The sequence below is a fragment of the Sarcophilus harrisii genome, chromosome 3 (genome assembly GCF_902635505.1).
Source record: "Sarcophilus harrisii chromosome 3, mSarHar1.11, whole genome shotgun sequence".
Lineage (NCBI taxonomy): Eukaryota > Metazoa > Chordata > Mammalia > Dasyuromorphia > Dasyuridae > Sarcophilus > Sarcophilus harrisii.
The window spans coordinates 429,129,045-429,144,792 of NC_045428.1; the positions used below are offsets into that span (position 1 = coordinate 429,129,045).

The window sequence follows — 15,748 nt, forward strand, 5'->3', positions numbered from 1 at the left end:
CAATTTATAGCACATTGTAATTAAAGAGTAGAAATAAAATGTCTGAGAAATTAATATGCACATATATCTATATATGCTTTGTTTGAACCATTTTTATGTTTTGATGATTTCTTCAAATTTAGATAATCCATAAATGCTTTCACTCAGAATATGGAGCTTTTTGCAAAATAACCACTAGTGAATGCTTTCTCACCAGAGTAAAATTTAAATGGACAGGACTGTTATCACTAATACCAATTTACTTATAAAGATCAGAACAAAAGGGAAATAGGAAAAAAAAAAAAAGAAAAATGAAAACTTCCTAGTAAATCGAGGAGAATATTGAGAATTAAACCTAAGTTATATTACATGTAGTTTAGCACAAAAGTTTATACATAAAGAATATATTAACATAATAATAATAAAAAGGGAAAAGGGTCTCCCAAGTGGTATTTACCTTAAGTATAAAAAGGAAAATTCCATAAATGTATAGCCTTTTTATTCGATTTTATAATGCAAAAGCTAGGACAAATCTAAAGCAATGATATATTTTGGAAAGATTCTGAACAACACTGTGTTTTAAACAACAGAAAGACTATTTTAGGAACATAATAGGTTAAGTTTAAAACAAATTACACTACATGAAACATGAAATAAAGTAAATGAACTTAAAAGTACCTTTGTGAATTTGACTTCTAACATTCTTTTACTCAAAAAATTTTATTAACTTAAAATTGTAAGTCCATATAGCTCCAAGTAAATCTTATTTAAATCTGTCTACAATGTAAAATGCATGACTTTGGAAAGAAATAACAGAACAGGAGAGAATTAATAAAAAATAACTAAAATATAGAAGATATTTTATCTTCCATATTTTGTAGTTGCATAGTAAAGACCATCACTTACCTTCTCAAGGAGGTAACCAATGACTAGAAAGCCTTTTCCACCCAGCATCTGTTCTTGCATGGCCACTGAACTCTTCAGCAATTCAACGAGGAATGCCAAAAGAGTTGCACTGTATACAAAGTATAGTTATATAGATAATGAACAAAACTGGATTATAAATAGATTTCTATTTATACTATTATTTCATTGAACAAAACATGGCAAAATAACATTCAAAACAACTAAGATAGGTTTATTTTTTCATTACCTTTCACTAAAAACAAATATGAAAAAATTACACTTTCATTCTTTAAATTTGAATTACAAATTCATTTCATATTAGATACTACTTGATTGTCATAATGCCATGTTCAACAAATAGAACATAGACCTTGGACAAAGACAAGATTCAAATCTACATACATAGCTCACATTCTTGTTCTGTTCGTTCTCTCTCTCTCTCTCTCTATCTCTCTCTCTCTCTCTCTCTCTCTCATATGTACACAGACACACACACTCTTTAAGAAATACAAACACATGAAACTCTAAAGTTGTAAAAACTCATCAGAAATTGAATCTTATTATCAAAGATAAAACTAAAGACCTGCTTTCAAATTATAAAATACCAATGTGCTTAAAATATAAGCAAAGGCATGACTTTTAAAGAAAACCTCTATTATGTAAAACTGGGAAAAGAGGGAGAGATTACATTATGTTACATTATATGTAGCACAAACATATGCACATACATGTTACATATGTGCATTCATTTTAAGTAAAGAATGAAAAATGGAAAAGATTAAAACTGAAATGATTAGATTTCAAGCAAATGAAGACGTACATACATATATACTGAAAAAAATACTTGCATTCATTAAATTTCATCAAAAAAATGACTTGTCAAATCAACCAGAAAAAATAATTTTTAAGAAAGTTATTAACATAGAAATATGATAGGATCAATTATGAATGTTTTGATCCTTTATGCTCCTTACTACAGAATTATAAAAATCAGTAATTTAAAAGATTCACTAACAAAAAATTGTAAATAAGTATTTTTACAATTTTTTAATTTCCATAAAATACTTCCAAACTCACAATCTATATATTTGACTAATAGAAGCTAAAGTAATTTGAAAATTGATTTTAAGTTAATAGTTAAAAATTTTATGTTCCATAATCAATAGAAAATTTAATTATAGGATGAAAGGCTGAAAATTATCCCAGAAATAATTTTACTCTATGTGGTCATCCTAAACAGAACACTTTTCATGTTTCTTTACAATTGCCATATAACACACTCTTTTAAATTTATGTTTAGTAATATTAATCATGTTCAAAGTCAGACCTACAATTAAGGATAGAATTAATGTCAATTAGAAAAATTATTATAAAAGATAGAAGAATTGGTGGTATATTTAATATGGGTGAGATTAAAAACTAATATCCAAAACTCGAAGACTCCTTTACCAGAAAATAAGGTCTTATATACAAAACAGCAAAAGTATTACCTGGCCCTATAGTGTCAAACCACAAAAATTTAGTTACTAAACAATTTTGCAATCTGTAATTTTCTAGTTTTTCTCCTTCAAAATGTTAATAGACTTTTCCCATAAAGACACAAGTACCAAATTATCAAATTAAAACTAATAAGAAATCAGTTCCATATAAACGAAACAAGCAAAAAGGCAAGAACACTTTGTAAGTGTTAGCTTCTTAAATGCTATTGCACCTAACACTTTATGATTGACTGCAAAGATCAATAACACCTGTAGCATGTAGAATGCATGATTTCCTAACCTATGCATGGAATTCAAAGATATGCAAATTAGAGAGGAAGTGAATCTAGTTCCTAAATGTTAAAATTTCCAAAAAAACCCAAAACAAACAAACAAACAAAAAACAAGAAAAGCCTCCCAATGGTCCATCAAATAATTCAAAAAACTATATTGGATACTAGAGATTCCTCTCCTATGCAGAATCACTATTAAATTACAAGGATATCAGGAGTTGCCTCATTTTGTTTCATGACTAACTCAGTTCAAGAATCCAATAAATTAAATCTGACTTCCAAACACCATGGACTTTAAAATCACAAAGAAAAAAGCCATTAATTCATTATCTCTTATCCCCAAATCTTCAAACTTAGCTAACTGGGATTTTAAAAGACTTCAACATCAATTAAATCAGCAACTGAAAAGACAAATGCATTTACTAAATAAAATCTTTCAGAACTTACAGATACAACCAATGGACAAGTAAGCAATACCATATCATTTTAAAGAAGCTTCAATATAGATTAGATTTGACATGGTGGGAGTAAAAGTAATTAGATGGCCATCTTCCAAGTGGAACATTTTCAAACAGAATTTAACAACTTACCAGTAACTAAAATTCATCGGTTTGCTGCAGGGCTCACATTAAACTTGCAAATATTCTGTGTACTGCCATACAAAATTGCTCTCCATTCTTGCCTATTTCCAACTCCCCTAGATACAAAGGCAAATATAAAGGATACTTCAGCCCATTCCTATACTCCTACATACCACTTTCTGTCTAGAACACATCAGGTCATCTACTGAGCAACTAAATATATATAACAAATAACAAGTATCCAGGTCAACTAAAGCTAACAGGCAAAATATAGCATTCTGTTGAAAAGTATAACAATACTGGGAACTAATTTTCAGTAACGTTTTATCTAACAAGCAAGAAACATATTAATCATTATATTATGAAATTGGTAAACTTTTCAACAGATAGCACTATACTGTAATAAATTCTTGAAATAAAAAGAATAAATTCTGCTTTAGGAGTGCTTTTTCTCACCTATCTGTTAAGGAATATGGATGGCATTGATAATCTAAAGCTAAAATTTTCCTTAAAATTAATGAATCCTAAAATCCTTAACACATTACAAATAAATCAGGAAGTAATATTTCTCTGAAATTTCACACTTCTAAAAAGATTTCTTGAGAATAATCAAGAAGACAGAATGACAACCCTTCCCCCAAGTTTCTTGTTTATTGCCTCTCTCTATAGCTCTCTGGCCTATTAGTCACAGATATTCTTATATTCCTAGTATATATGCAAAATTCTCAGAAAATATTTAGAAACTATGTATGAATACAAGTTCTTCTAATTGAACTTTGACCTATATTTTGATGCTACTAAAAATCTAGTAAATATGGATTCTTTAATAATTAGTTAAAAATCACATATAAAATTATTTTAATGTTTAATATAATTACCAATGAGAAATGCTTGATAAATTTATGGTAACCATAATCTCAAGAGCTTTAGGCAATGTTGACTTTTTATTCATTACAGGAAACAGAATACTGTGAAAAATAAAACAATTGGAAAACATTTTGATTTAAGAAGAATGAAGCAATAAGGTCAATGGTAAAATGAAGAAAGTTGCCAAAGGGCAAAAAGCCTCTGTTTTAACTTGCTTTTTGTACTGCAATTGGCAAGCACTAAAAGAGAACAATCCAAGAGATGCTATTTAATTTTAAAATGGAGATAAACTCAGTAAGATGGATTCTGATATTTATGATTCCTCCTTTTAAAAGATATTTATTAGTTTAAAATCATTTTTAAGGCTGGTAAAACTTACTAGCAACACAAAATGGATTAGTGAATTCATTAAGATCAGAATAAAAAGTTTCAAAGGGAATTAAAAAACTATAGGCAAAAGGAAGAGGTGAAACACAATAGGCTTTACTTTGGCATATGCAGATGGTCCAATGAACTTTGGCACTAATAAATGCTTTAAAAAAATTGTTTGGCATTGAGAATATATTCCACTTCTCTAGAAAGTTACAATGAAATGACCTGAGGAGTTAACTAATACCATCTTTTCTACTCCCTTCTTAAAGTAAAACTTTTCCTAAATAAAGATGCTATCCACAACAAGAAAAAGTCATCATGAAGGAAACCATATTAGGTTACAGTGAAGATTACTTTTCCTTTTACTCAAAAATTCTTTTGAAAGGCTGAAAAAGTTTAATTCTTTGATAATTCAATAATTAAAAGAATGATTTAAAACAAATATAAGTAACCTTAGCTATTATGTGATCCTCAATTTTAGATGTATACATCACAGGAAACCATACTGAAGACAATTATCTTAAAGTAAATCACTGCCAGAGCATTTACTTTTGTTATCCTTTCTTTAGACATATTAATGCTCCCTAAAAGTAGGAATTCTTTATTTTCTTTTTATCCTCAGCACCAAGCTTTGAGACTTGGCACAGATGCTTATAGATTCTCAGTAGAGTCAAAGTCAAATACAGAGAGATCCCTCCTGACCTGAATACTGATTTAGAAAATTACAAATCAACATTATTGTATTTTTGTTTATTTCCTTAAATATTGCCTAATATGGGGGCAGGTAGGTGGTGTAGTGGATAGGGCACTACCCCTGAAGTCAGTAAGACCTGAGTTCAAATCTGGTCTCAGACACTTAATACTTCCTATCTTGACCCTATTGCTTCAAGCAAAATAAAAACAAAAAAAATGTTCCCTAATACAGTTTTAATGCAGTTCAGGCTCCATCAAGAATTGTGCAGGCTCTAAGTCAGACACTTCAGTTCTAGGCCTTTTATTAGTTATCTGACCTCTTTATCTAGAAATTTAAAGGAAACAATTGACAAGGATTCCATGGTGGCTCTCTTTTAAGTCCAACCATATCCAAATAGAATACATATTTCAGTACCTGACCAGAATGATAACAATCTTCAAAAGAATATTACAATAATTTTACCAATGAGAAAATCCTAATATTAGAGATACAGTTTTTTGCATTGGACAAAAACACTTAACATTGATGTCCATATACTTGTTTAACATGACAAAATCTTAGACTAATTAAAGTTATTTCAATGGACCATAAGAGTATAAAGTCAGAAAGATTAGTACTAAAAGGGATATTAGATATCCTTTATCCATCACTTTCATTACAAAGGCTAAATAATTAAAGTCCAGAAGAAAGTGACTTGCCTAATGTCACACTGCTAGTAAGTGGGAAAGGTAGAATGGAAATCCAAGTTCTATAATTCTAAATCTGGTATTCATTTCACTACTCAACAATTCTGACAGGTTCAATTAAGTTTGAAAAGTTTTGACTATAAGCACTATAATATACTATATTAAAAGGTTTAAACCTCATTGGATTTAGAATCCAATAGTAAAAGGCTGACCATATGTAGTCAAAAGATCACAGTTTGAGATTTGGGGAATTTTTTTGGTCACAACATGTTAGGAATCAGCTAACGGAATGATAACAGACAACTAATAATGCCCATATACTATGATGTACAAGAATTTGCAATCTGCACCAGTGTAAGAACATTCACATCTATAAATCACAGATAATACAATACAATACAAAGTATTATGGAATGCATAATTCCAGGAGCTCCCATTTGGGACTATCCTGCCCCAAAAGGGCTTCATAAACAACAATTACTTCCTTCTCCTTTGCTTTCCTCTACCCAAACCTAAATGCTTCCCCTCACCACAATTCAGCTAGAAGAAACCCAATTAATTTAATCCACACTAATGATAAATGACTCATATCTCACTCTTCATCCTGCTAATGATATTTTCTTATTAATCCCATTTGATAATTATGAAAATCTGCAATTTTTTTTTTGGGTGGGTGAGGATACATTACTATCACAATTCATACATCTGCCTGCTCTAGCTTATTATATCCTAAAAGAAAGAGGAGGGAGGGATGTGTAATCTTTAGTACTTTGCCTCTAACAGCAGCTTAGGCCTCTATCTCCAAGTAAGATTCCAGTATGACAAAGAAGAATAACAGGAATGTCTATGCAAAGACCATAATTATCTCTTTTTCACTTGCAAGAAGAATCAGTGCTTTCTATTTTCCCACCTATTCCTATCTAAACAGCATAAATGATGAAACATGAGGATCAGGGGGGCTTCCAAAAAGGTTAAGATATCTTTTGACTTAAGCTGAACATGTTCCAGAACCTCAGTGATTGATCTGTCTTGGTATCTAATATCTAGAGTAGCTGTACTTCTTATCTAGTGGATTTCAAATGTTTCCATTACAGTTATTACTTCCTAGAAAGGAGAAGGGAATTGATCCTGAACATTAATAAATGGTTTCTGCTATACTGTGAAACCAGGGTTCTTCAGGGGAACCTCCTATAGCATGCTGCTCTATAAAATCACTACATAAGATCTACTCTCTAGATTCTTATTTCTCAGGAAATCCAGTTTATCCCCAGGACTAGTACCCAATCTCTTCCTTTGCATTCCTGGGAACACAACTGCAGTTTACTGAATGACTCTGACAAAAAGGGGGAAATATATATATATATTTAATAAGGTAGTATGAGTAAAATGAACAAGTACAAAAACACTAATCCAAAGCAAAAAAAAAAAAAAAAGAAAAATAGAATTTAAAAGGAAAAGTAAGCGATGGTAGTATTGATTTCATAAATTGAAAGAAATGTTTCTGGAAAAACAGCAAAATAGAAAAAAATATAAATACTGAGTCCAAAAAATCAAATAAAGCAAATAGAAATGATAAGGAAAAAATTGTTGAGGTAAATCTTTCAGAAGTGAAGATATATCATGATAAAAAGGATGCTAAAATAAAGCTATGATTTTTAAAAATTAAAAATTATACTAGGAAACTATTACATCTCCAACCTCAGTAAACAAAAGCAATCAAGCCCCATCCCCCATTCCCCCAAAACATTAAAAATACACAATAAACATTCAGGGGCACATATGTCCTTGAAAAATAATATGCTATATAAGTTTGAAAATAAATCATGCCAAAAAACCCAACATTATTACTCTTGAAAGAATTGCTGCTAAGGGCAGTGAATAAAATGCTCGATTTTATGAAATATTTTTATTTCTTAAATATTAAATTGCATTTTAATTTAATTAATATTAGTTTAAATACTAGCTAAATATTTGAATTTAAAGTGGTTTGTATATGAATGAGTAATTTGTAATTATGTAATATGAGATTTAAAACTTCCAAAATATAAGTAAACAAACAGAAAATAATGATGAACTGACTTAAAAATAATGTGTTTACTTATTTACATGCTGTCTTTTCCTTCCACATGTGAGTGTTCCACAAAGGAAGGCTTGTATTTGTCCTTTATATCCCCAGCAAATAACAGTTTGCCTAAGCAAGTAGTAAGCATTTAATAAATTTTTGTTGACTCACTCACTAACCACACAATATGTAGAGAAGTTTCTTGTTTTACTCAAAGTTTATATGACAGTGAACTTTTACACATTTAGTATTTTAATGCTAATAACAGTTAATGTTTACATAGGTCAGGAGCTAAGCTAAGCACTTTACAATTCTTACCTCATTTGATCCTCACAAAAACCCTGAGAGATAAGTCCTATCGTTATTCCCATTTCACATAAGGAAACTGAGGCTTACAAAGGTCAAGTGTCTAATGCAGGATTTCAGAGCTAGTAAATAAATGTCTGAGATCATATTTAAATTTAGGTCTTTCTGACTCCAAGCCTGAGGCTCTAACCACTGTGCAAACTAGCTGCTTTATTTTAAATTCACTGGGCAGACTGGTTGTTTAAAAGAAATTAACATTTACAGTTCTTTAAAGTGAGAAATTATGTCCTAATTTCATATAAATTTAGATTTCAGTATACTTAAAATAGTGTGCCTGGAATTTGAGTTTCTGTTCAATATGATAATTCTCTTATATTGTAAAGAATAAGGAAAATGCTACAAATGAAGAAGAAAAGTAACCCTAAAATTAATGCCTTTGAGTGCCAAATAAAAAGCTACAAATAATTTAATACAATAGAACTGTTACTAAACAAGATATTTTTAAAAAAATATAAAGATTAAGCTATGAAAGGATCTAAAGAAAAAAAGCAAAGAAATAAGTAGCTTTAATAAAAGACGGCTATGGTGTTATTTGCATATATGATAAACATTTTACTAGTCTTTTATACATACACACAAATACACAACACAAATAATAATATGTAAATTATTTGACTCAAAATATTTCTCGGAGATTTTCTGCACAAAAGCTAAAAATGATGCAAGGAGTCATGTTCAAATAATAAAGTAACAGAATAGGATCTCTAAGCCAAAAAAGCTAGTGAAACTATTATATTGTAATATTTCTATTAGATTAAAACTTCATGACAATATTCTTACTCATATTTTCAACCCTCAGATAATTATTTTGATCTTTTTGTTTCCACAAGCTGTCTACAGAAACTCATATAAGTATAATGCCCTTCACAAGTGAGGTATACAAATAACATTTGCTAATTCAGTAAAGGCATAAAGGAACATGTAAACATAAATGAAAGTAAAGTATTAATTGCACTGTTCAGCTATTTTGTAGATATTTATCTCTAAAATGGAAAATATGTTTGGTAGAGGGTTTTTCAAAATTTGTTTAGTTCTATTAGATAACAGTTTAATATAAAGCAAAGACAATGAACAAAATTCACTAGCAGGTATGCCAACATCTGCAATAAATAGGATAGGATACAGGATAAAGAGTAGCTTCTCTATTCCTATTACTTATTTCCAAAACTTTAAGCTTCTTACTTTCTTCTTTCTTGGAGTCCTGAACTCTATTTATCTTTGTAAAACTTAGAACTTGAAAGTATTTTAAAATATATTCATTTCTGCTTACATGTTTTATGCTACATGCACATAAAACTCTGATTTGGACCACCAATAAACAACTCTAATACATACATACTTTGAGGAATAATTTTTCCTTTTCTTCCAAAACTGCTGTTAATAAGGGGGGAAAAATTATACAGAAAGGGGGAGACAAAAGGGAAATTTATATGTATATTTATGACTTAAAATTGTAATTTTATGGCATGTTTGGCCCAGATTAAGTTTTGAAGGCTGTGGCCCCAATGATCACCATGCATATTAGAATCTACACTTTTTTGTGACTAAACATGACAAGTTCATATATTTTATTCAAATGAAGCATTATTTGGTACCTAGGAAATGGATCTATTCATACATTATAACACGATCAGTCTTAATGTTTTATTTAAATGGAATATTATTTGAAAGCTAAGAAACTGATCTATTCATACATTATAATTCCTAATCAGGGTTTTCCAAAACTGGACAAGTCAAGGATATTACCATGCTCCCAGTCAATCAAGCTCAATAAGGTATCATTCTCAAGTCCTCAATGGCTCTCATTCTATATCCAATCAGCTGTCAAGTTCTATCTTTTCTAGATTCTTAATAAGTTCCATTCTCTCTTCTGACACTTCATTTGTCAGAAAACAGTTTCTTATTGTCCTTTGCTAGATCTTTGTGCAGGTGATGCCTGGTATTCCCAAGGCTCTGTCCTAAACCTTCATCTCTTCTCACTCTGTGATACAATAATAGCTAACATTTATAGAGCTCTTATTAGGTATCAGGTCTTAATAAGTGCCAGCACAAGCATTTTACACTTATCTCCTTTCATCCTCACAACAACCCTGAGACGAGGGGACTACAATTATCCACATTTTACAGAAGAAATTGAAGCAAACATTAGACGCCACCCAGCTAGTAACTATCTGAGACTGCATTTAACCCAGCTAGTAACTATCTGAGACTGCATTTAAACTCAGAGCTTCCTGACTCCAGGCACCACACTTCATTAAATCACATTTCAAGCATCATTTCCATGTAGGTGATTCCTAGATCTATTCAAACCTAACCTCTCCTGCTCTCTAGTCTAACATGTTGACTTCCTCCTGGACACTGTAAACATCTAAGTCTTAAACTTAAATATCTAAGTCCAAAACTAAACTACAAAATTGCCCTCCAAACCCAGCTCTTTCCATATTTCCCTATGACAATGAAAGGTGCCATCATCTCTCAAGTCACCCAGGCTCACCACTTTGGTGCCATCCTTAGTTCTTCAGTATTGATCTCACTTTATTTTTATTTTACTTTCTGTTTCTCTTTTTATATCAAATCCTTTTTTCTCCTCTAACACTGTTGCCACATTGGCATAAGCCCCTCATTCCCTCATACCTAAATTACTGAAATAACCTATTGGTTGGTCTAACTGCCACAAGTCACTGCCAATTCTAGTACATACCACTCAGCTTTCAGATTATTCGTTCTAAATAAAACTCAGGTCTGACTATGCCACTTTCTTGTTCAATAAAATCAGAGATCATCTATGTACTTCATGATAAAATATAAAAACCTCTACTTGGCTTTTAAAGCCTTTCATAACCTAGTTCTTTCTGAGTTTATCAGACTATTTACCCCAACATACTCTACAATGGCCTCCTTGTTGTTCCTCAAATAACTTCTCTCAATTCTAGCATCTTTGTGGCTTTCCCTCTATGCTCGGAATGCTCTTCCTCCTCCACATTTCTACTTCCTAGATTCTCTGGCTTCCTTCAAGTTTTAGTTAAAGTGCAACTTTTAACTCTACATATAAATTAGTACCATTCTCGTTATTATTCATAATCCTGAAATAGCTGTTTCTTATAAGATAGAGTCCTTAACCCATTAGATTATACATACATAAGATCTAGTACCATCTCTCATTGATTTTCCAATTAATCCTGATACTAGTGCTGTTTCTTAGCATATTGAATATAGCATGATCTTAACCTATATGTATTCATTGAATACTAATAATTTCAGGGACATTTTAGTGTCCTTTGCATAGAAGTCTATCATTGAAGACATTGTCACTGATATATAGTATATGTCTTAATATATGAGAGTTTGATTCAATCAATTTCCTTATGGAATGTTTAGTCCCTGTCTTCATGAAAGTAAGGAGAAGTCTTTCAATGAAGAATAAGAAGTTGTCAGTAATGATGGTCTTATTACAGAAGGTTTGATAAAATGATCATATTTCCTTAATGATGATTTGACTATAGTCCATTGTCTTCAGAATGATGAGTCATAAGGGAGTGTCATAAGCAAGAGAAAGAATAATTTTAGATCATTATTTTTAACCTCTATAAAGTATTATAAGAATATATTATATGTATTTCTAACTAAGAGATAAATGTTGATATATGAAGTCATAATGTTAAAAAAGAAATAGTCATGATGATCGATTGTCATAAGCTAAAGTAATAGAAGCTACATTAATAAATTTAGTGCTTTTTTTACAACAATAGCTTGTCTATAAAACTCATATAATAGAATAAGCAAGCTATTAACTAATCTAAAGTAAAACCATTACTTACTACAATGGTAAATCCATCAACTTTGTAAAATATAGAAAGGATTCTTGATTAGCTATCAGTTGAAATAGAATAATAATCAAAAGCTACATGTAAAAATTAAGCTTTTTCTCCTTACAAATATATATATGTTGCTATCTCTGCATGATCCAACTGAAGATCAAGCTTTAGGCATTCAACTTTATTAAATAACCTATTACTTACTGGTCAATGGTAACCATCAACTCTATAGTCACATGTGAAGGTTTTTCTTGGAGGCAGCCTTAGTCTCAGTTGAAATAAATAATTACTCCAAAATCGCAGCCAGCTGGTAAAAATGCAAACGTTTATTTCTCCTTACAAATTAGCCTGGTTAGTTGAGGCCTATCTCTCTGCCTGGCTCCATGAGATCTTGCAGCTTTGTTCATGGCTTCTGCCTCTGCTTTCTTCAGCCTCCAGCCAGCTCCGACTTGTGGCTTCTCAATCTCCAACTGAGGTGAGTACCCTTCTGTACCTCCCAGAGTGCTCTATTTATGCTACTTCTCTGAGAGTGGGATTGTGGGATATCTCCCAGCATGCTCTCTGGCCCTAAGGAAGGTGTGAATTCAGATATCTCTTTCTAGACCCTGAATCTCCCAAACTGTGAACTCCATTGAGTTCTTAGAGCTCTCTAAAGGTGTGAACACAAGCATTGTTTCCATCAGTATTAGCAACTTATCACCTTGTAAGGATTCACTCTAAGGTGTGAAACAATAAGCACTGTATCAATTCTATTGAGTTAACACCAGGATTCTGACATCACCCTTGAGTTTTCACCTTGTTTCAAGTTGAGTTGACACTAGGATTCCAACAGTCACAAAACTTGCTATTAAAGAATAAAAAAAAAAAAAAAAAAAAAAAATTTTTTTGTTTTGGTAAATACAACTCTTCAGAGGGAAAGAAGTAATTTCAAAAACAGCAGGAGCTATATCACCAGGCTGGGACTTGTGGGGGTAAAGCCAAGATGGTGGAAAGGACACATGCTTCTTTCTGATCTTCTCCCAAGACCCTCAGAATAATTAGCAAATCCAGCCTCTGAATTAGTTCTGGACTGGCAGAATCCATGAATATACTGGGAGTGCAACAAATGAGCAGCGGAAGATAATTTTGAAGATTGCCAGAAACGGTCTGTTTCAATTGGAAATGGAAGAAGGCAGGCCAAGTGCAGAACTGGGGCAGTGCAGACAATATGAGGTGGTACAGACACCACATGGCAGTGGAGAATCCCTGTAGCAGAGAATCTATGGGGAGGAATCTACAGCAGCGTTGGCGACTCTGCCCTAGTTGCAAGACAGTAGATCCACAAAGAAATTATAAAACATCCAAACCAAACACAAAAGGTAAATAGTGAACCCTGAAACACCAAAAATCTCATGGGATCTGCCATCACCCACCCAGCATCAGAAGTCAGTCAGCACTAACTCAGCACAGCCTGTGGGACTTTTAGAGGAAGCTTGGAAAACCTCACTTCCCTAAAAACAGTGACATGATAAAATATAAAAACTACTACTTAGCTAACCTCTTCCTATCGTTCCTAAGTTTTGAAGGTTGTAAAAAAGTAAAAAAAAAAAAAAAAAAGTAAAGAGGACTCTGCCAGCTTTTATGGTGAAGGAGAAGATCAAATTTCAAACCCTGAGAAGACTAAAAGCAGATCGAAGCCCCAGTGATATAACTGGTGCCCATCATACAAGGCTCTCCTAGAGGAAATTAAAAAAGATCTTAAAAGAGAACTAAAAGAAAAAAGAAAAGAAATGAAAATATTGCAAGAGGATTTGGAAAAGGCATATAAATCATTAAAAGATAGATTTGGTAAAACGGAAAAAGAAAACAACTCCTAGAAAAACAGAATTTGTGAAATGGAAAAAAATCCCATAGAACAAAATAACTCATTTAAAAACTGAATTGGACAAATACCAAAAGAAGCAAACAAAAGTAAAATAAGAAAATAATTCACAAAAATTCACAACTGAAAAATGAAAATAAATGACAATGAGACAATAACAATAAGTCAAGCAAAACAAAAAAAAAAAAAAAAAAGAAAGAAAGAAAGAAAGAAAAAAATGTAAAATACCTAATTGGAAAAAAACTGACTTAGCGAATAGATCTAGGAGAGACAATCTAAGAATCATTGGACTGCCTGAAAACCATGATGAGAAAAAGAGCATAGACACTATTTTTCAGGAAATCATCAAAGAGAACTGCCTGTATGTCACAGAATCAAAAGGTAAAATAACCATTCAAAGAATTCACCAAACACTTATTGAAAAACATCTCAAAATTAAAACCCCAAGGAATATTATGGTTAAATTACAGAACTATCAGATCAAGGAAAAAATATTACAAGCAGCCAGAAAGAAACAATTCAAATACTAAGAAGCCACAATAAGGATTACTCAGGACTGAGCAGCTTCCACTTTAAAGGATTTAAGGGCCTGGAATCTGATATTGTGAAAGGTGAAAGAACTTGGAATGCAATCAAGAAAAAATGGGCATTCAAAGAAACAGGTGAATTCCAGTTATTTCTGATGAAAAGACCAGAGCTAAACAAAAAATGTGACTTCCAAATATAAAACTCAAAAGAAGCATAAAAAGTTAAAAAAAAAAAAAAAAGAATTCTTGAGAACTGTTGTGTATGGATATAGATAGAGTATGCATGCATAATATGATTTTACTGTTATATTAAAAAAAAAGACATGGAAAGGGGATTGTACTGGGAAAAAAGGGGGAAAGTGGAGGTAAAATGAGGGAAATTATATCTCAGGAAAAGGCAAAGAAAACATTATATTTGAGGGAAAGAAGGGAGGGGGATGAACATTGTGTGAATCTTATTCTCATCAGAATTAGCTCAAAGAGAAAATATTAGACATATTTGATTTCACCTAGAAACTATTTTCACTGCATAGAAAAATAGGAGGGGAAAAGGGTAAAAAGTAGGATAAATAGAAGGGAAAAGAGAAATAGTAGGGTAAAGGTATAAGAAAGGGGGAAGGTCTCTCTAAAAGGGAAGGATTGCTTAAGGCAAGAAGTGCTCTTTAAGTAAATATTGGGGAGGAGGGAAAGGGGAAAAGGAAAGAGAAAAGCATAATTTGAAGTTAACAAAATGGCAAGAAATACAGTATTAGTAGTTTTAACCGTAAATGTGAATGGGATGAACTCTCCCATAAAACATAAACTGATAGCAGATTGAATTAAAAGTCAGAATCCTACAATATGTTGTTTACAAGAAACACATTTAAAGCAGAGTGATACATACAGAGTAAAGGTAAAAAGCTGGAGCAGAATCTATTATGCTTCAAGTGAAGTCAAAAAAGCAGGGGTAGCCATCCTGATCTCAGGACAAGCAAAAGCAAAAATTGATTTAATTAAAAGAGATAAGGAAAGAAACTATATCTGGCTAAAGGGTACCAGAGATAATAAGATAATATCAATATTAAACATATATGCCAAGTGGTTAAACATTTAAATTCCTAAAGAAGTTAAGAGAGTTGCAAGAAGACAGTAAAACTATAATAGCGGGAGATCTCAACCTTGCTCTCTCAGAACTAGATAAATTAAATGACAATTTAAATGATAAAGAAGTTATAGAAGTAAACAGAATACTAGAAAAGTTAGGTGTGGTGTTTTTCTTCTT

General features: G+C 31.6%; 1 protein-coding gene across 6 annotated transcripts in view; it reads right to left on the minus strand.

Moving 5' to 3' along the window:
- NBEA (neurobeachin) overlaps window positions 1-15,748 on the minus strand; it is a 727,838-nt gene that overhangs the window by 566,943 nt on the left and 145,147 nt on the right. For 5 of the 6 annotated variants that reach the window (XM_031960710.1, XM_031960705.1, XM_031960707.1 and 2 more), the window contains exon 11: window positions 886-994. In XM_031960710.1, coding sequence (XP_031816570.1) covers window positions 886-994 — 109 coding nt within the window. Of the gene's footprint in view, window positions 1-885; window positions 995-3,246; window positions 3,354-15,748 lie in introns of those variants that run through there. The other variant, XM_023499617.2, reaches the window with a different exon arrangement.